General features: G+C 38.1%; 1 protein-coding gene across 1 annotated transcript in view; it reads right to left on the bottom strand.

The window, feature by feature from the left end:
• The window catches only part of DLG3 (discs large MAGUK scaffold protein 3), a 3,698,230-nt gene that overhangs the window by 1,568,466 nt on the left and 2,106,920 nt on the right, over positions 1–22,844 (bottom strand). The window contains exon 11 of the mRNA XM_044057417.1: positions 3,552–3,711. Coding sequence (XP_043913352.1) covers positions 3,552–3,711 — 160 coding nt within the window. The remainder of the gene's footprint in view (positions 1–3,551; positions 3,712–22,844) is intronic.

The following is a 22,844-nucleotide window of genomic DNA, read 5'->3' on the forward strand; positions in this document are numbered from 1 at the left end:
AAACATACTGTGGCAACATGGTATAAATACAAAACATAAATATATATTAAAAAATGTATATACATATATCAAAAAATATATGCAAAGAAATCTAATATGTTTTAAAGGGAACATACCAAACTACTGATTGCTACATATACTAATAAAAACTCAAGACTCGATATAAAATTAAAAACATAAAAAACAAGTGGGACACTTTTAACTTTTATAACTGTTCAATGAAAACATTATATACCAGAAATGTAATAAAGAAACAATAAAAATTAAACAATAAAGAAATCCATCAACTTGTGTACACAAACTAATTCCTGTCATCTCTGCAGACTTCTTAATTTTAAAATACTACTAATAGAACAAGTTTCGTTAAGTCCTGGAAAATTGTAAGCATTAAGCTTAATTTGCCAAAATAATTCTAATTCTTCAAGTTGTAGGGGTGTAGGTCCACCCCTAATATCCTGTGATACTTGATCTATAGCCATAAATTTAAATTTATGGTCCAAATTCAACTGAATATGTTTAGCTAAAGCGTTGTCCGTTTTTCTTTTAGCAATGGCATATTGGTGTTCATACATTCTATCACGGAGCCTATGCTCTGTTTTGCCAATATAAAATACAGGACAACATTGACATTTAGCTAAATAAACTACTAACCTAGAATTACAGTTAAACCTACATTTGAGTTTGAAGTGTATGCCATTAATGGCAAACCAATTGGCTACCTCAACAAACTTACAAAATTGCAATTTTCGCATTTGTTCATACCTGTCATTCTAGGAATACTGTGACGTTGTTGTTCCAACAGATTCTTCAGATTCCTGCCTCTCCTAAATATTACTTTGGGCAAGCTACCAAGTTTATTGAATAACATTGGGTTAGTTCTAAAAAGTTCCCAATTTTTCTGAATAATCTTAATGCAAAGATGGCTGTGCACACTAAATGTAGTAATAAAACTTAATTGAAAATCATGGGTGTGCAGATCTGTTGACTCATTAACATTATCCATTGCCACGGAATTAGACCCACTGACCTGTTAAGACACTGAAACCTTAGCGGCCAGGATGGGTTTGTAAAACTGATTAGATCTTTTCAATCTAACCTCATCAATTAAGGAGTCTAGTAGGGTCTCAGGATAGCCACGATGCAAAAACATGCTTTTTAAAAAACAGCATTCATCAATAAAATCATCATCCTGGCTAACTATACGTGAGGCCCTTACTAACTGACCCTTGATGACTGACTGTTTCTGATAATAAGGGTGAAACTGGAAAAATGAAGAAATGAGTTAGAATAGGTGCTTTTCCTATGTATCTTAGCTGCAAAGCAACCCTGTATTCTATTCTTGACTAACCAAATGTCTATGTAGGTTATAGCTTCCGTGTCAAATGTAGATGTAAATTCTAGAAACTGTGTGGATTGATTAAACAGTTCTAACACATTCCTACTAACTTCACGGTCTCCATTCAATAAAATAAAAATGTCATCAAGGTATTGTGTATAAAATACCAAAGAATTCCTAAAATTGTCATTTTTAAATACAAATTCGGATTCGCAATAAGCCATTACTAAATTTGCTATGCTGGCCCCACACGGGGAGCCCATAGCGACCCCTAATTTTTGCAAATAAAAATCATTGTCAAACATAAAAAAATTGTTTGATAATATAAGGTCGAGTAATTCTACCACCTGGGAAATTTCAGCTACTGAAGCTCCATGTTTGTTTAACATAAAACCCACCCACTCTATACCTAGGTCGTGGGGGATACCAGTGTAAACATCTTTCACGTCAACGGTGAGAAAATTATAATTCTCACTGTACTGCAAGTTGTCAATTTTTCCCAAAAACAACCAAGAATCCTTGCATATTTGGTTCTCAAAGACCAAATACTTCTGGAGAATAACGTCAACTACCTTGGCACAAGAATATGTAGGTGAACCACGACCATCAACTAGGGGTCTCATAGGTGGATTTAGTAGGTCTTTATGAATTTTAGGAATACCGAAAAGGTATGGAAATTTTGGATAGGATGTTGACATATAATTGAATAAAGTCTGTTCAATCCTACCTTCTACGTACATATCATTAATACAGTTTTTAATGAGGCAATAAGCTTTGTTAACCTCCGAACGTGAACCTAATTCATATGCACTATTGGCCAATAACATTTTCATGCGTTCAGTGTAGTTGCTGTTGTCAAATACTACTAAACCTCTTCTTTTATCTGGTTTACACGCATGAATGTCCTGTGACTTAATGTACTCTAAGTACTCACGTTCGTCTTTAACTGGATTATGTAAAGGTTTTACTCTAAGACCACTTCTAACTACTTGTCTAATGTCCAGTTCGCAAAGTTGTTCAAAACTTTGTAAAACTGGATGTAATGGTGGATTAAATGCACTGGGACCTACACCCCTACCACTTGAAGAATTAGAATTATTTTGGCAGATTAAGCTTAATACTTACAATTTTCCAGGACTTAACAAAACTTGTTCTATTAGTAGTATTTTAAAATTAAGAAGTCTGCAGAGATGACAGGAATTAGTTTGTGTACACAAGTTGATGGATTTCTTTATTGTTTAATTTTTATTGTTTCTTTATTACGTTTCTGGTATATAATGTTTTCATTGAACAGTTATAAAAGTTAAAAGTGTCTCACTTGTTTTTTTATGTTTTTAATTTTGTATCGAGTCTTGAGTTTTTATTAGTATATGTAGCAATCAGTAGTTTGGTATGTTCCCTTTGATACATACTAGATTTCTTTGCATACATTTTTTGATATATGTATATACATTTTTTAATATATATATTTATGTTTTGTATTTATACCGTGTTGCCACAGTATGTTTAGCCCTATTGTATGATCTAATGTAAGCTGGTTTGTCCGAAAACAGTAACATTTTATGAAGGTGTAGCCCTTGAATTAGTTTTTTGTATGAGTCACATTGTAAATGATTGGGTAACCTGATTACCTGCTGGTTTAAAAGTGGTTTGTACTACTATATTTTACTTATGAAGAAGTTTGCGTGTCAGCAAACGAAAAGCGCTTTAAGTTTATATAATAAATCTCCAAGTGTTTCAGTACTCGGCAGCTGCCGTAGCAATATATATAAAATGTGTTTGATACTGTTCTATTGTCAGCTAATCAGATGGCTAGAAAAGAAAATTTTTATCACACAAGTATGTATAAACCATCACAATACATTTAAGAATATGCTTTTTATAGAAACAATTAAGAATATGCTTTTTTATAGAAACAATTTCCAAATTTGTATCCCCCTCTCATCTGCTTCCATAATTTATTTTGCTATCATAATGTGTAGGATATATGAATGTACTTTTGTATGTTTGCAGCTTACATATGATGCATTCTCTTCCAATTTACTGTGGGTTCTTGCAAACCAGATTAGCATCAAAGAAGGCATTCTTTAGATTAAAATATTCTTCTACAATCCATGTCATATGCACATTTATTTTAATATTTATATTGTTATATACTCAATATAATCACATAAAGATTTCAACAACACATTATTTTAATATTATGCATACTTACCTCGTGAAATCATCATCCCCCATCATATGTCGAGGAATTGGAGAATATCTAGAGGGTGTCACCTGTGGAGGTGGAGGATAGGATGGTTTGTTGTCAACTCCACCAATAAAACCTACATTGGAGTTATGGCTAACATGGTTATCAGCCATTGGTGAAAATGCTACAAGAAAAGATATAAATAAATAAATACACAAAAACTCTTTTGACTTCTGCAGCTACAGCAAGTTTAGGTCATAATACTAAACAGTAAAGCAGCATTTAAATTCTTGCATTGTTTTAGTTAGTCTCTACAACACCACTGTATCCTCGGGCACCTATTACATGAAGTTCCAAATAAACAGCAACTTTACAGCCATTATATTTTTAGTGAACATTTTAAGACAAAGACAGTGACTTATCACTGATCATCACTTGTTCATCCTGTGTATTTTTGATCTGAAGTCATAATATTCTCTTCAAGACTGTAGTAATGTATAATACAAGAATGGAGTATGGTCTCTACAAGGAAAGCTCCTTCCTTTTCCAACAGCTATCATTGCTAATAGACTATGTACATTTATTTTATTTTATTTTTCTTTGGCCCTACTGACCACTCCCATCCAGACCAATCAGCACATTTATTTTTCCATCACCTGAGTAGGGGTTGATAAGGAGGGGCCACCATTTAGAAAGTCATTAGAGGTTGTTTATGGATTCATAGCTATTTGAAGGCCACTGGGTCTTATGATCATTCACACCCTGCTAGAACCATCTTTTGTGCCAAATCTCCTTTCTCCAGGGAGGGCTATGCCAGTCAGTAACTGAGTAAATTTGTGGATACCCATCCCATTAACTAGGTTATGTTTAAAGAAAGATAGTCACACTACTTAATATGCATGTGGTGTTTACTCCAGAGATTTGGTAGCTGCTGGGTTGTAAACCTGTTCCTCCACCTCACTTTATTTAACTGTTGGTAAAGATTTAGATTGCTGGTTGCAGTATTGATGAAGATACTGGACTTGCAGAGATACAGGAGGTCTATAAAACACTGAATAAAGGGATAGGGCTTCCAGACTCTTTGCTAGCTCAGGGACTTTAGTACTGTGATTATTTTGGTCAGGAAATTTTGGGGCTTTCACATTGTTAGATATAGTTACTGAAATACATCCCAAAGGGAACATTAGACTCTATAGTTGTGAGTAAAATGGGTTGATTGCCTCTTTAGATCATGATGTTATTCCTTTGACAATTAGATGAGGTAATAAAAGGTTTTCCTGACAACTGCTGTCAAATGATGATAAAAAGACAGTTATATCAATCCAAGTTCCAAGGTTCCTGACCGCATTTTCATTTTATAGTGGTGTGTAGTCTATACAGTATGACAAGATGAGGATTTTCTGCATAGACTTTCAAGATGGCTGCACATTGAGTAACAGCTTAATTCTAGCTCTTCCAATGTAAACACAGAAACTTAGCAGAAAAAGCCAGTGGAGCTACATTTTTGGGTAAATTTCAGTAACTGGCTAGTAAGAGCACTACTTGAATGCCAGGAAAAAATACAGAACACCTGAAAGAAAATCAGCTACAAAAGGGGACAAAAACACTGACTGGGAAAAGTACTGCAGCTGTTCTGCAAAAAGCAATGTAAGCTCCAGACATGACTACCAGTAACCTAGAGAAAATTATAAGGCAACTGCACAGAGATCTGATTAAAATAAATGAAACACTGATGGATTATATCAACCCAAACAATAAAAGGCTACAAAAAAATGGAAGAAGCTTTAAATAGATATTCAGTTATGGTGACAACACTGCAAAACTCAGTGGCTGTAATGAAGAAAAGACTGGCTGAATATGAGACTGCACAAGAAGAGATGTTTCAAAAATTAATAGAATTAGAGCACAAAAATGTAGGGAAAATCTGAGATTTTGCTGTATCAGAGAAGATGTAAGGAACAGTCTGCATTAATTTTATGAAAGCACAAATAAGTAATTGGACTAGTATTCCACACCAGGAAACTGTTAATTGAAAGGTCACATCTTGTGGGTATGCTCCAAACCTGGTTATGAGAAAGCAACCTAGACCATACTAGTAAAGATGCAACTCAGCAAAGCTCCTTGTGGTGTCCTGCAGAGTACTACAAGCAGCAGAGCGACAAAAGAGTGACTTTCAACTGATTAAGTATTTTGTTTTCTCTGCTTTTTTTCCTGTGACTGCTAATTTCGCCAAAAAAGCTATTTCTAGCATTTCTGTGCCTTAAAAAAATTATTTCTGCTGCATGCTATACTGTTTTTTGCTGTTTGCACTTTTAAAGTCGTTTAAGTAGTTTTTGTGTTGTTTAACTGTTGTAGGCTACACACTAAAGTGTGCTAGCCTGTTCTAAGCATTTAAAGTGTTTTTTCTGAAACTTTACTGTATCTTCTGCTGAAAAAAAGAAAAAACAAAAAAAAATATTCTTGTTTCCCGCCTTTTCTAAGCTAGTCTAGTCCAGTTTTCAGGTTCTGCTGAATTCACGGCTGTGGTACAAGATCCTGTGTTGCCCATATCCTTACTTGGATAGAAGTAAGTTTCTCTGTTCACCAGTGAGAGTGGGGGGCTTTGAGCAGCCTATCTGTCCCTGGAGGAGTGGTCTCAGCCCAGCAACTAATAGTTTATTGGCCGTTTTGGGCTAATTTCTATCTCTTTCATCTCCCTGCCTTAAAACCCGCATTTGTGCAGTCTTTCACTTGTATACAACTCAGCAAAGCTCCTCATGGTGTCCTGCAGAGTACTACAAGCAGCAGAGCGACAGAAGAGTGACTTTCAACTGATTAAGTATTTTTTCTCTGCTTTTTTCCTGTGACTGCTAATTTCAATGAAAAGCGAATTGTAGCATTTCTGTGCCTTAAAAAAACTATTTTTGCTGCATACTATACTGTTTTTCCTATTTGCACTTTTAAAGTCATTTAAGTCATTTTTTGTGTTGTTTAAACTGTTGTAGGCTACACACTAAAGTGCACTAGCCTGTTCTAAGCATTTAAAGTGTTTTTTGTGAAACTTTACTGTATCTTCTGCTGAAAAAAAGAAAAAAACAAAAACAAAATTCTTGTTTCCCACCTTTTCTAAGCTAGTCTAGTCCAGTTTTCAGGTTCTGCTGAGTTCAGGGCTATGGTGCAAGTTCCTGTGTTGCCCATATCCTTACTTGGATAGGAGGAAGTTTCTCTGTTCACCAATGAGAGTGGGGAGCTTTGAAGAGCCTATCTGTCCCTGGAGGAGTTGTCTCAGCCCAGCAACTAGTAGTTTATTGGCTGTTTTGGGCTAATTCCTATCTCTTTCATCTCCCTGCCTTAAAACCCGCATTTGTGTGGTTTTGCACACTGCCCAGCGCCGGTTAGCTAGGGTTAAACTATTCCAGGCTCCATGAAGTCTGCTCTTCAATTTTTCCCTTGGAACTAGTCAAACTCTCAAATAAAGAACACTAACTTTCCTTTTACAGCCCAGCACTTGCTCTAAGCTCTCAGTAAGCACTAATAAATGCTAACACAACACCTCCGCTTTACTATACAGTAGGACAAGGTTTCCTATTCGTCCCTACTGGACAATCAGTATATCAGTTCATTTATCCATACAGGCATGTCCAAAGTGCAGTTTCAGGTGTACTCTCCAGTCCAGCTGGTGAATCTGGGAATTTTGAGGCAATGTTACAATTGCCTCATGTACACAGGCAACCCTCTCCTCCTTCCAACAAACACAAATGTATGTGAGAGATGCAACTATGCAGCCAAACTGGAGGCCAAGCTCTCTCAACCCAAGGCTGGAACAATCAGTCAGGAGGAGAAGGGAAACACTTGCCCCACACTACCAGTCTCAAATACACCAGCCATATCTGCACCAGCAAACAACACACATAAATACACAAAAACATACTCGGAGGCTCTAAATAAAAATCTGCCTAAGCAGCAGAGACCTCCAAAGCAGACATCCAAGCAACCTCCCCCCTCAAACAACAACCACGTATCACATACTTCACAAAGTCAGTGTGCCACACAATCACAGCCCTTAAGGCTTAACAACACACCCAATACACTAGTAATAGGTGACTCTATTGTCAGGCACACTGACGTTCCACTCACTATACTGAACAAGGAGAAGGTTACTGTAAGCTGCCTGTCAGGTGCCAGGATCCGCCACATAACACAAGCACTCAGGTTACTCCAAAACAAGTACAAATATGACTCTGTCATTGTACATGTTGGTGTGAATGACCTGAGATGTACCTCCCTGGACTACATGAAAAGAGACATAGAGGAACTCTCTGATCATGTAGCCCAGGCCGGTATGACCCTGACCCTGAGTAGCATCTTGCCCTCACCAAGAATGATGCCACAGTACAAAGAAAAAATTATCAGTTTTAACAATTGGCTAAGTTATTGGTGTCATTCAAAGGGGATCCAGTGTCTGTCAGCCTGGGACGACATGCTTGACAAGCCACGCTACTTCACTGGAGATGGCTTGCACCTGTCGCCCTTAGGCTTTCAAATACTGGCCAAGGCTCTTGCCACCCCCATAGTGCGTTTTTAGGCAAAGCTCAAAAGACAAACCCACCTCCATAAACAACACAAGTAACCAAAAACTGAGGGTAATGCTACTCAATGCCAGAAGTCTAAACCTCAAAATGCACAGACTCGAGGCACTCCTTAGCATGGAGAAAATTGATATCTGTGCAGTAACAGAAACCTGGTTCAAGGATCCAGAGAGTACCCCAGCACTACCAGGCTACAACTCATACCATACCTATCGGCCCCAGAACCTGGACCGAAATACAAAAGGAGGGAGTGTATCCATTTTCATAAAGGATATCCACATCTCCAGGTTAGTAGCACAGCACGAGGTCTCGGAGACCATCCATGTGCAACTAATAGTGGGCAAAGCTGCTTTTCAGATTGTAGCTTGCTACAAATCACCTACCTTGTATCAGGACCCCCACTCAGCATTCCTGAGAACATTGGAAAATATGAAGGTCCTACCTAACACCATGATATTGGGTGATTTCAACTACCGAAACATTGACTGGGAAAACTACACAAGTACAAACTCCTTTGCCCAACGCTTCCTAGAGTTTATAAACTCAAATGCCCTGGAACAGCTGGTCACCACGCCCACAAGAGGTGACAACATATTGGACCTGATCATCACCAACATGGGGGATCAGTGCTCCAAAACAGAGGTAAACCCCTCGCTGGTAAGATCAGACCATAAACTAATCACACTGGACATCCACATCCAGACCCCACCCCCAGTCAAGGAAACCACTGTGAAAAACTTTTCAAAAGCCAACTTCACACTTCTCAAGACCGAGGTGTAAAGTTTCAAAGCCCCCATGCTAAAGGATAATGCTGCCCAAACTGCAGAATCCTTTACAAATGCATTCTCTGAGCACCTACAGGAATGAATGGATCGAGCCATCCCAAGTAAAACCAAGACTCACTCCTCCAAAAAGAGGAAACCAGTCTGGTGGTCCCCAGCCATAAATAAGCTATACAACAGAAGGAGGAAACTATTACATGATAGAGCAAAATCCCAAAAAGGAAAGGCAGCTCTGATCAATATTAGCAAGAAACTACGATACCTCATAAAATCATCCAAGGCCAGTTTCGAAAAAAAAATTGCCAAAGACTTTAAAGATAATCACAAAGCCTTCCTTAGCTATGTCAAGAATCTAGGTGGCAACTCTCAGATATGCTCTGAGATAGTGCAAAATGGCAAAAAATACGCTGAACCAATTGACATTGCCAGCATCCTGGCTGACGGGTTCAGTGCAAACTTTACCCCCCCACCCCCAAAAGGGCCCGTGTCCATCCCAGAAGAATGTAGAGCCCCAGACATCACAGACACACAAGTGAAAACAGCCCACTCCAAAGCTAAAAACACAGCATCAATGGGACCAGATGGTATCCCAGGCTGCATCTTACATGAGCTCCAAAATGAACTAAACCCTCACCTAAATTCACTGTTCAAACTCAGCTTTACCACAGGCTATGTACCCAAAGAATGGCATACAGCAACAGTCATCCCGCTCCACAAAGGTGGTGCCACAACAGATCCTGGGAACTATTGCCCCATAAGCCTGACTAGCCTGGTCTGCAAAGCTATGGAGCACATCATCATGGAACTCATAAAGAGAGACATTGGGAACCTCCAGACACTGGACCCTACCCAATTCGGCTCTGTTAAAGGCAGAGCCTGCCTCCTAAACCTAGTTGACTTCTTTGAAACAGTTACCAAGGCCACAGATGAGGGAAAGGTAGTCCACACAGCCTACCTGGACCTCGCTAAGGCCTTCGACACCATCCCCCACTCTGGCATGAAAGATAAGCTCACCAGCTTGAACATTAAACCCTATGTCATGAGATGGGCTGCCAACTGGCTCAGAGATAGAACACACATAGTCAGAGTTGCAGGTGCCATGTCCGACTCTAAACCAGTTACAAGTGGCGTCTCACAGGGCTCAGTCCTGGGGCCCTCCTATTTGATATATACTTCTCCAAGGTACAGGCAAGCATGGGAGGACTATGGCTGACCAAGTTCGCAGATGACTGCAAATTGGGGGCCATAATCGACTCTCTGGCTGACACAGACATCCTCCAATAGGGTCTCATGGAGACAGATACCTGGTGTCAGAACTATGGCCTCAAGCTAAATGCCAAAAAATGCATAGTCATCCCCTTTGCAAAATATCAAAAAATACACTGAACCAACTGACATTGCCAACATCCTGGCTGACAGGTTCAGTGCAAACTTTACCCCCCCACCCCCAAAAGGGCCAGTGTCCATCCCAGAAGAATGTAGAGCCCCAGGCATCACAGACACACAAGTGAAAACAGCCCTCTCCAAAGCTAAAAACACATCAATGGGACCGGATGGTATCCTAGGCTGCGTCTTACATGAGCTCCAAAATGAACTAAACCCTCACCTAAATTCACTGTTCAAACTCAGCCTTACCACCGGCTATGTACCCAAAGAATGGCGTACAGCAATAGTCATCCCGCTACACAAAGGTGGTGCCACAACAGATCCTGGGAACTATCGCCCCATAAGCCTGACTAGCCTGGTCTGCAAAGCTATGGGGCACATCATCATGGAACTCATAAAGAGAGACATTGGGAACTTCCAGACACTGGACCCTACCCAATTTGGCTTTGTTAAAGGCAGATCCTGCCTCCTAAACCTAGTTGACTTCTTTGAAACAGTTACCTAGGCCATAGATGAGGGAAAGGTAATCCACACAGCCTACCTGGACCTCACTAAGGCCTTTGACACCATTCCCCACTCTGGCATCATAGATAAGCTCACCAGCTTGAACATTAAACCCTATGTCATGAGATGGGCTGCCAACTGGCTCACAGATAGAACACACATGGTCAGAGTTGCGGGTGCCATGTCCGACTCTAAACCTGTTATAAGTGGTGTCTCACAGGGCTCAGTCCTGGGACCCCTCCTATTCGGTATATACTTCTCCGAGGTACAGACAAGCATGGGAGGACTATGGCTGACCAAGTTCGCAGATGACTGCAAACTGGGGGCCATAATTGACTCTCCGGCTGACATGGACATCCTCCAGTAGGGTCTCATGGAGACAGATACCCGGTGTCAGAACTATGGCCTCAAGCTAAATACCAAAAAATGCATAGTCATCCTCTTTGGGAAAAACAAAGTGCCCACGAATTATCACATAGGTGGTAATCCACTAAATACAGAAGATGTAATTATGGATCTGGGGACCCAGGTAGATAGCAACCTCTCCTTTGATAATCACATTGCCAAAGTGGTTAGAAAATCATTCTATGTAGCCCACCTAATCACGAAAGGGTTCACATCTAGATTAAGAGAGGTCATAGTGCCCCTCTACTCATCACTCATTAGGCCCATAATAGAGTACAATGCCCCATTTGGAATGTACCTTACTCAACACCTGCAACAGCTGGAAAAACCACAGAAGTACCTCAACAAGAGGATCATGGGACTCAAACAGATGCCCTATGCAGCTCAACTAAAGAAACTCCAGCTCTACTCAGTTGCTTACCACCTGCTCAGAGGTGATCTCTGCCTGACGTACAAGGCCATGTCCAACCCAGAATTAATGGACATGCTCCACCTCAAGAAAACCAAATCTCTTAGAGCCACACGCTCCAGTGAATTAAACCTCAGCACAACAATAAAGAGGACATAATGGAGGGATAGATTCCTTTCCCAGAGACTTCCCTTGCTCTGGAATAGAATCCCAATTTATGTTAGGCAAAGCCCCTCACTGACTCTCTTCAAGAGAAAGCTTGACGAGTGGATGGGAAGTCGTAAATTTACCTCTGGGATCACTTCAGTGGCCCTGCTGGACAGAGGAGCAGGAAACTAATTTAAAAGGGAGGCAAAAGCCAACACATTCTGGCTAGGCTTATAAATGACCTTGGGCAAATAGCATAGTACCTACCTATGAACCAATCTTACCAGCAAAATGAGTTGATTCTGTCAAAACTGTGGCAGAATGACAAAGTGCTAAAAGTGAGACAGCAGAGTGTTTGTGGTGAATGACTCCTCATTGTACACCAGGCAGATGAGGAGTAAATTTATTCCATTATTCATGAATATTGAGAAGCAGGTGTAAGATTCAAACTGCTGTACCCAGCTATCTTCAAAATATTTTCCCTAGAGGGACAAAATAATTTTTGATGTAGTATATACTAAGGAAGAAATATCAACATTTGCCCACAAAAAGTGAGCTGTGAAACAGAAGGGAATTCTGCTTCTTGCTTTTCTGGTAATAAAAACAACAGACAAACTGTGCCAGTGAAACCTTTTTCAATATTTCAATGGAAAATGGTTGAGAGAAGGAAAAAACACAAGAGTCAACTAGAAAAATTAAGAGTACATTGAAAATGAAGCACAGACAGGATTTGGGAGATGGAGATGAACAGGAATAGAACAAGAAAATCTGGAAATGCTGGACTTTCTTGGACTTTGTTAAACTTGTAGTGGACTGTAAAGCATATGCCCTACTTCATATCATTAATATTTGGAGAATAAAATCATAATCAGTAACTTGGAAACTTACACATGTGGGATTACAAAGCAATAATTATATTTGCAAAACATGACAGAACAAGAAAATCTGGATATATTGGCCTTTTTGGACTTTGTTAAACTTGTAGGAGACTCTAAAGCATATGCCCTAATTCATGTCATTAATGTTTGGAAAAATACTCAGGAGGGTGATAGAGGTGGTAGAAAGTTAACTCTAAATATAACAAACATGTTTCTTAATGGTACTATTTTAATAGTGGATGATTTTCTTTGCATGCTATAAAGTAAAGTTTTCTTAGTTATTTTAAGTGTAATGGGGGCAGTAATGTAAATAGTTGTTTCTGTTTTTTTTCTTTCTCCTCTCTTCTCTCTTTCTTCCTGTTCAGTTTTTGAGAAATGTTTGCACAGCAATGTAGGAAAAAAAAAACAAACAAAAAGAAGTATAAAAATCTGGTTAAAAGAGCATGACAAAAGATAACATAGTGTGCTTTTCTCATTCTTGCACAGGGAAATGACTGGGTTAAGGCCATAAGCTTAATCTAGTAACAAGTTTTAAGAGAAAGCAAGTAAATGAAGAAGAATATTGAATATCATAAGGCTTTTTTGTAGTAAACAAATATATGCTTGGCAGTTTTGTGTCTGGTTCTCGTGTCTCTAGGATATAATCTGATAAAGAGAAATGGCTTGAAAAAAATGTTTTCAGAAAGCATTCAAGTATTTTCACAGCTGAGAGAGCTAGACAGATAAGACAAAGCCAGACAGCACTCAGTAGAAGCACAGGTTGTGCCATGGGTCTTAGCATGGATAATCTTTCTTTTAGGTGAATTCAAGTCTGTGCATGTGTGTGGCTGTCAGTTTGGAACACTTGTTCCTATTAAGAGGTTAGGAGGGAAAAACTGATAAAGATCTGCAAAGTTTTGTTTAACAGTATGTTAAGAGGAGGGGAGGAGAGGTACCAGCATTCTGGAAGAAAGTGGTGGTAGCTGTAATACCTAAAGAGGGTAAAGATCTATCAGATCCAGCTTCATACAAGCTCAAATCAATACTAAACCATGATTATAAAGTGTTTATGTCTATAATGGGTAAACGAATGGCAAAAGTGATGCCAAAACTGATAGATATGGAACAATGTGATTTTGCGGAATGGTAGCAAACATTTGACAACATTAACAGATCACTGATGCTCCAGAGGGAAACAGAATTTAAGAAAATATCACTGTTGCTGGTTGGTAATGATGCAGAAAACTCATTTGACAGAGTAAGCTGGGACTTTGTTAGCAGGGAATGGAAGCATTTGCATTCCCTGATAAAATTATAAGGTTGATTAGAAGAATATATCAGGGATTGGAGGTGAAAATTGAAGTGGGTGGGGTCCTCTTTAATAATTTCTGCTTGAGAAGAGGAACCAGGCAGGGGTGTCCTCTCTCCCCTTTGTTATTGGCATTATGTTTAGAACCACTGGGGAAAAAAAATAAGGGATTCAGAGATTCAAGGATATAATTGGTATGGTAGTCAAGAAAAGTGGTCTCTGTTTGCAGATGATATTATTTTATACCATACAAAATCAGAAAGGGACATTACAGTGTTGTGGAACATTTTAAGACAGTTGCAAATATTTTTGAAATACAAATTAATGAAGCTAAAACAAAAGCAAGATCAGTAAATTATGTACACACGCACACACATTGGTTCAGCAATATCCATATTTATGGGGACATGATAAAATTAAGTATTTAGAAATATGGATTAAAATGATTCCAGTGTGGCAGCTAAAGATGTGTGGGAAGAGACTAAACAAAAGATGATACAAAAACTGAGAAAATGGAAGCTCTGTTATATGGATATCAATAGTAAGATATAAGCAGTTAAAATGGTTTTAGTCCCTTTAGTCTTATACACAGGTCAAGCATATTTTATCAACCAGAGGAGAAGCTGTAGATAGAAATTAACACAGGGCTGAAGGATTTTATCTGGGAGGGGAAGACAGCAAAGAGTCAAGTGGGATAAATTGATTCTGATAATCACACAGAATGTTATATTCATAAAGTAGCAGAAAGTATGCTAAGAACTAGGCCAACACGGGAATGAAGAAAGGAATTCTGCCAATAGAGATGACTGCAATTAGGGATACAGACAATAGGTAGGAGGGGGCTGAAATTTATTGGTGAAAACTGGCAAAGAAACCAAGGTACTGGTTGCAAACAACTAGAGAGGGAAATATAATAGAATGGGAATATGCCAAGAGTTTATTTGGACTGCAGGTTAGAGACTGCCTTCCCTATCAAGGACTGATATCACAGTATAGGCAAAGAGAAAGAAATAGGGGGGCCTAAATGAAAGATAAACACTGGTAGAGTTTTTAATCTAGAACAGAAGCTGCCATTAAGAAAGGAATAATTAGTACAGCATATAACATATTGCATGATAACTATAAGAATCAATCAGAGGATGTTTGAATGGCTTGGGAAAAGAGACTGGATAAGCAATTCACAAAGAAACAATGGGGGGATATATGTCTGTCTCCCAAATATGCAACAAAGTCTAGAAGATTTAGGATCTTTGCTTGGAAGTGTTTACACGGGTATTTTATACCCCAAGCAGAGTCCAAAGAATTTTCCTCAAGTAGACAGCAAATGTTAGAAGTGTGATGGGGAAGAAAAAGATAACTGGTGTAATGAGTTGGCAGCCTTTAAAGATTCCCTGCAGACTGCCCTGTCAGAGATATTGTGTGAGCAAATTGGTGTAATGAAGGAAATTATATTTTTTAGCTATAATATAGAAACAGAATTGCCTAGACATATTGCTGAGCCTAATTATGGTGTCTGCCAAAAAAACAATTACTAGAAAATAGAAATTCAAGTCTAAATCAACTTTATTAGAAGTAGTGAATATAGTATTAGAGAAAAAACAACTGGAATTGGGATCTTTAGAAAAGGGTAGGAGCAAATTACATAGGAAAAAATGGGAATTGTGGGAACATTACATGCAGAGGAAGAACGAGGTTTAAAAGAAGACAGGATTTAAATGAGCTATGTAATGTTTGACAATGAATGGACAGATTATAAGTGATGTGTAAAGTTTGCAACTACAATTGTGTCAATATGGTTTGTAATGTATAATGTTTGCAACTGAAATTATGTCAGTATGGTTTGTTTTCATTTACATAAATGCAAGCTTGCCTATGTCATACATGATAATTTAATGAAGAGGTTTCTTGTTTAAAAAAGTGAGGTTTGTCTACCAAAAGTGATGACAGTACACTTCTTAGCATTTAGTTTATGCCTGTTTTAGTACAGCAAGTGTTTACTAAGGAAAGTTTATTCTTAAAGATTTGGGTATCAGAGGGTTACTTAACAACAACCTCCATTTTGCAGTCATCTGCAAACTTTGTTAGCCAGAGTCTTGGCTCTCTGCTTTGAGATTAAAGAAGCAAATGCAAAAAACAAGAGGTCCCAGCTCTGAACCCTGTGGAATACAATTGCTACTTTTGTACTTTCTGATGAGACACCTGAAACTCAGACTGTGTGGGTTTTGCCTTTCAGACAGTTTTCTCTCCATCTTATTACATATTGGTCAATTTTTTAAAGCGTTTAGCTTCTGTATGATGCCAGTATGGGGAATGGAAGATTGAGGGTTTTTGTCTCAGCCCTACATCTTGCAAGCACCAGGCTTGATGAGTCAAACTAGGATGTGCAATGTCTTGCCCACAGTGGTCACCCCTCACTTCCACTTGGATGTTGTTACAAGCATATAGCAGTACCCCCCAAATGGATGCACCCCATCCCTCTCAACTGTCCCTGATTTTACAGAACAGCTCTGATTTTGGCTTATGTCTTCCCTCTCATTGGTAACTCATGGACCATTACAGTTGATCTGTAATATGATACATTTGTTTCATCCTTACTTATTCCACAGAAACTACCTCCTAATACTGCAGCTCTTTTGTAATGCAGTGGATTAAAATGCTGTTAATGACATGTTTATTGAGCTAAAGGTGCTGGGTTTGGTGCTTTTTTCTGTTATTCTTTTTCTTAATGATATCCTTAATGTCTAAAGCTGGCACAATGGGCTAAAGCTCTGCCTATTTGGTGAGTTACTTTCTGTGCCAAGGTTACAGGGTTCAAAGCTTCCCACAGTTTTTAATTTTTTAAGTGAGTTAGGGTAGTATTTAGTGTCCCTAGTGTCTAGTGCTACCCCAAAATCATCTTACATTTTTCATGCTGCAAAACCTGTTGTTCTATTAACTTTTTAGGTGACTAATGGTAATATTTCATAACCCTGGTGTCTAGTACTTCCCCCCACCCCTACATCTTTTGTGCTGCAAAACTGTGGTTCTATTAAATTAGAGTAATAGTTAAAGCTCCCTAGTGACTAGTATCCATCTCCATATTGATGAATTTGCTTGTTAGTCTAGGGGACGTCAGAGGTATGACAGCTCATCATGCATGTAAACACACACACACACACACACACACACACACACACACACACACACACACACACACACATTCCTATTCCCTAACTAAACCCCTACTGTGACCCCCCCAAGGCAAACAGTCACACTCACACTCACATCCCCCCAAACACATCTGAGATCACATATCCATCTGCATACATTCACACATACAGCCTCACACATACATGCACACGCCCACACCCCACTATTACCTGACCGCTAAACTACTTGGAACTTAACTCTTATGGAATCTCACCCACTGAATGTAATGGGCAAATGCAAACTTTACGCTGAGTTACATTACTCAGTTGAGCAATTCTCTTACCACAGACATTTTCAGGGGGGAGAACACTTGGCTAATTAGTATAAGCCACTCCCCTGAAATATCTCATTAATTTATAGCCTAGGCTGAGGAGTCATCCCACTGCTGTTATCCTGCAGACCATGTAAGATCACAGTGGCTGGCCTGTCCCTGAATCAGAAAGGGCTACCTCTACCGTTTGCAGCCCATATCTGGGCTTACGATTGTCAATGGCTCTTTCTGAATCTGACCATAGATTATAAAACATTTCAATTTATAGATAATCTAACATAAAAGAAATCTAAATCTAAATCTAAAACTAAGGATTACAGAGTGCAGTGTTTTAAAGTTAATTCCTGCAGTAGTATATCTAATGATGTTAGATTATGTCTGAGATTATGAAGAAAATTCACAAAAATGTGAGAAAAAAAAATCAGTAGCCGTACAAGGCTGTGAGCAGAAAGAGTTTTGGAAATACATTTGAAATAGCAAGAAGCTTTTAGTAGAAATAAACAGAGAGATTGAACAGTGCAGATGTTATAAAACAGTGTTCTTCAAAAAAGAAGCACAGTCCAATTAAAAGTATGTAACAAATATGGTCGAAAATCTTCATCAGGAAGATAAAAAATACTATATATAATTGGACTATTTCTTCACACTGGAAAATAAGAAAGAAAGAAAAACCTGGCTCCTTAACAGTGGACTTGTTATAGCCAGATTCAAAAGGCTGAAATTAAACAGTTCCAATCTACAAGTTAAGTTGCGCAGCATGTGGAGGGAGCTGAGAAGGGGAAGAAAAAGACCAGTGAAACAGAATTAATCCATTGCTGTTTGAAGGAAATAGGCATCCCAAATTACTCTCCTATAATGTACAAAATGGAAAACAATAATGAAATGTATTATTATTTGAATTAGACACACACTGTAGTGCCTCTGATGAATAATAGAGAAAAGTTACAAATAAATGTAAATATGTCAACTAGAAGAATGTTGGATCATTCTGAAAGCAAACACCATAGCAAACACAAAATGTCCTGGCTGAGGCCCACATTTTCTGAGGCAGGGTTGGTTAAAAGAGCTAAACATATACTAGTTTTGTAGTTCAATTGTTTGAGACCAAAGTTTCAAATGGATTTTTCAGAAAAATATTAAAATGCTTAAGGATCACATAAGCACAATGAAAGGAACAGTAGCAATGTGTGTGAGACGAAATGCACTTTACAGGCTTCTCAACCCTTGATCAGTCCCATACAATTTGAAAACAAATGCATCAGTATAACTTATCTGCCTTTTACAAGAAAACAAAAAAGCTGAACCTGCTAAGTTTTCAGACTGCACTGTACCCGTTATTCCTGTAATGAAACTGCATGGCTATGTCAGGGCATTTGGCAATGACAAGCCAAACAGTGATTAAGGGTGGGAGGGTGGCCTAATGGTGAAGATGTTTGCCTTACAAACAAAAGGTGCAGGGTTTGAGTCTCACAAGGGATAATTGGCTAGGCTTAAACAGGCTCACAAGGGCAGTTAGCTTAGTACTAACCTATGATAAAGGTACCATGCTTACAACAGTATTCAATACCCAAGATGAAAGACTTGCCATGTTAGCTGGTAATTAGTTTAAAAAGCTGGATATCAGCCATGCATACCCAATAAATCATGTTAGACAAAGCATGTAAAATGTAAACACTAATATAGGTTTGTTCAGATACAAGAAATTATCTTTTAGGGTGTCCTCCACACCTGATGCATTCCAAAGAGCATTGGGAAGTATAGTCTTTTGAAGATGCTAAAATTTACCTGGATGATATTCTGGTAACCAGCTGAACTAAAAATGAACATTCAAAGACTGTCATTTTCCTAATCAGGTTAGAAAATTTTGCTTACCCATAAAAGTGCATATTCTGGGGGAAATAAAGGTAGGTGAGCAGTGTTTGCATTCAGTCATACAAAAGGTACAAACTTTTTAGCAAGCACTGAAAACTGAACAATGTAACAGATATGAAAAACTCTAGGGGATTTTTAACCTGCTATAGCAATTTTATTTTCTTCGCTAAGACTGTAAAACAGCATTAAACCATTGCATATGCTCTGTCCCTGAAGTCTATACAGAGACTGAGCTTCAAAAGTTTTTAAACATATGCTTCAGCCTTCTGATGTTCTTCAAAATTATGATTTAATAAAACATTGTTACAGACCTGTGATAAATTTTGACATATGTTTGCAAGTTCACAAAAATCCCAGATAGAACAAATGAACCCACTGGGTTTATGTCAAGAATGACACCTGCAAAAAACATTCTCAAAAACCTTGAAATGACTTCTGGATTATGAAAGTTTCACAATTACAACTATGGTCACACATTTGCCATTCAGACGTGTTACAAAGCATTCATTCCACTATTTAATGAGATAAAAGCAGTACCACAAATATCACAAAAACATGATGAGATGATCTACACATTTATAAAAAAATGTTGAAAAGTGACAAACAAGTGACCAGAGTAAGCATATGGGTTTTACCGACAAGCATAAGAAAGAACAAAACACAGTAAGTCCTTTTGCTTGTACATTAGTAAGATGTACAAAAGACCATGTTATTGCAATTTAAATATATGTAAATAGTAACATCTCTTGTACATTACCTTTTACAGTTTGTGTTATGCTCACGATGAGTATTGCATTTTTTATTAACAACAGCTGTTTTAGCTTGGACTGTTGCAACTTTCTATATTGTATTTTGTATGTGTCTTGGAGCTTTTCTCCTCGGGCCTCTACTGAAAATGGACATGTATCTAGTTAGACTAGCCCGGTCAACAAATGTAAAATAAAATAAATAAATAAATAAAAATGTACACTTCATCAGACTCTTACAAAATACTACAATTATCACCTAACGTTATGCCGATTGCTCATTTTACATGATCAAAACTGCATGATTAAAAACCGAGAAAAATACATAAAATTGGGTTCATGTCAACTACTGAAAAGCAATATACTGAAAGTTGTAATACTTTATGTACAGTATTAAAATGTACAAAAACTGAAATGTTAAAATGTTAAAATCAAAATACCTACTCTCCTTACATGTGTAGAGAGAGGGGTTTAAACTCTTCCCCACTCTTCCACTCCCTGCAAGACTCATGTTAGCACTTGTTTCCAGGTTTCGCTAAGAAGGAAGTGATATTGCTTTTTGACTGGTTGTATACTTGTACAGTGTATCTATAGAGTAAATTTATATAGTCCATGGAGCACCATGGTTAAACTCAAAAAACTGCTTTATTACATCCAGGTTTAGCGCTGCTATAGTGAGATACCTGACCTTAATAACACTTGGAGGAGTGCCTGACTATTGTTAATCACCCCCTAGGTACTGTTAACATTGCTTCAGTACTAAAAGCATACAGCTCGACCAGAAAACAGCAGCAGCACGACATGAAACGTCCTCATTTCATCTCTGTTTCTGCCTGCTATCTGCTAAAGTACACCCACTTCTTTGAATTTAACTGCGTCTCCACTGTTTTAATGGCTTTTAAGGCCAGCACAATAAATCAGTTTGTTTAACTCTTAGTTTCGACTAATTTATAGCACATGGAGAAAAGAATTATGATCAGATCTCCGATTGTAAAGAAGCATTATGTGTTCTTGACACAGATGCTAAGGTTCACCTCTCAAGCTTCACTCTTGAGGTGAATTTCTTGGCATTCATGTCTCAAACACATAATATGCTCATTATGATCGGTGACCAAATCAAAAACCTCTATGTTCTTATTAGTAAAGTTTCAAAATTTCGACATTTCAGAATTTTATTTTTAGTATCAAGTATTTCAGTATACGACTATTCAATAAATTGTCATATAACTGCAAAAAATGTAAAAGGCATTTTATCAGACTTGAAAACTAATTGTCTTCCCTTCAGAACAGTTAAAAATTGACAAAATAATTTAAGAGCTTGAGCTGGGATACAGGATCTGAATTGCCTAGACACAGTAAGACCTTATTAAGTCTTATTCTTTTGCCCGCCAAAAAAGCAATTACTAGAAAATGGAAATCAAAATCTACACTAACTGTATTTGAGGTATTGACTATTATAAAAGAGATAAAAGAACTGGAAGAGTGATCTTTAGAAAAGGGAAGAAGCAAATTACATAGAAGTAAATGGACACTGTGCAACAATACATGCATAATAATGTTCAGGAGGAGTGATGTTTAAAGGAAAGCAGGAATAACAAATATATGTGATATATATTGTATTTAAATGGTAAAATGGCTTGTTTTCTTCACTGTTAATGTATGTTTGCCTATATCTTAAGTGATAATTTTGTAAAGATATTTTTAGAAAAAATAATAATTTAAGCCAGGGTAGGTAGTAGCATTAGAAAAACTTGCCACCAACCTCCTTCACTTCCTTCACTTCATTAGGCAGGTAGGTCAACACATTAAAAAAAAAAGCTACTTTGTATATGCAATCGGAAAAAAAAAATGAAACAACTTGAGAACACACTAAAATGGCATTCACATGAAGGGAAAGCGTTGGACAGTCACCCTCCACAACCTCTTATTTGTGTATACTAAATCCATCACCTCATAAGGGCACTCACACTACAAAACAACTCTTTCCCACATGCTATTTGATAAGTTCTGTAATCAATAAAATGCCACACCACAACTCAGTGTTATCCAGCATCCATGTGCCTATCCATCACAAAAAACATTCTACACAACTATGTTCCCAGTCGGTCATTACGATCCAGTGACCAAAATCTCCTTATGTCTTTAAACCTAGCAAATCTGCTGGGCATTGTCTGTACTTGTACAAGATTGTTAAGGCCTGGAATCCCTTACCTGTATCCATCAGGTCTATACCCTCCTTCCCATTTTTCAAAACCACTCTGAAAGACTTTCTATCTAAAATCTGGCTTTGTTTTTGCTCAAAACCAGGATAGACTATATGCCTAAATATGAAAAACACGTTCCGCGCTCCTTTTTCTCAGCCTTTGCCCTGATAACAGAAAGCATCGGGAAACAAAAAGCCAAAGCAGTATACCCTGTCTGCCTCCTTACAAAGTGATCAGGAAGGGTAGTAGACTGTTAAATACTATCTTGGTGGATTTTTTATTTAGTTTTTGGTTTGTAAAATGAGTATGGGTTTTCAAACGTTGTTTGCAATTTTTGGCTAGTTAATCCGTTGGAGGATTAGACGTCTGATAGGAAGCAAAGACAATCAAGGGGATTTTCGAGTAGAAAATGGCGGCAGTACTGCAAAATCATTTAAATATCTGATTAACCTCTCTAATATAATTGATCCATAAAGTGAGACTAGCACTGGGGGGATGAAAGGAAGTTAGCAGATGCAAAAGATTTTGCAGTACTGCTGTTTTCTACTTAAAAAAAAGTCTCCCTTGATTGTCTTTGCATCCCATCAGACGTTCTTCTGATGCACGTAAAAGGGCACAGACTGCAGCTAGTTTCTTCAGTCAAGCCACCGCAGAGTCGATGAAGAAGC

The sequence above is a fragment of the Protopterus annectens genome, chromosome 15.part0 (genome assembly GCF_019279795.1).
Source record: "Protopterus annectens isolate FY-2018-M chromosome 15.part0, PAN1.0, whole genome shotgun sequence".
Lineage (NCBI taxonomy): Eukaryota > Metazoa > Chordata > Ceratodontiformes > Protopteridae > Protopterus > Protopterus annectens.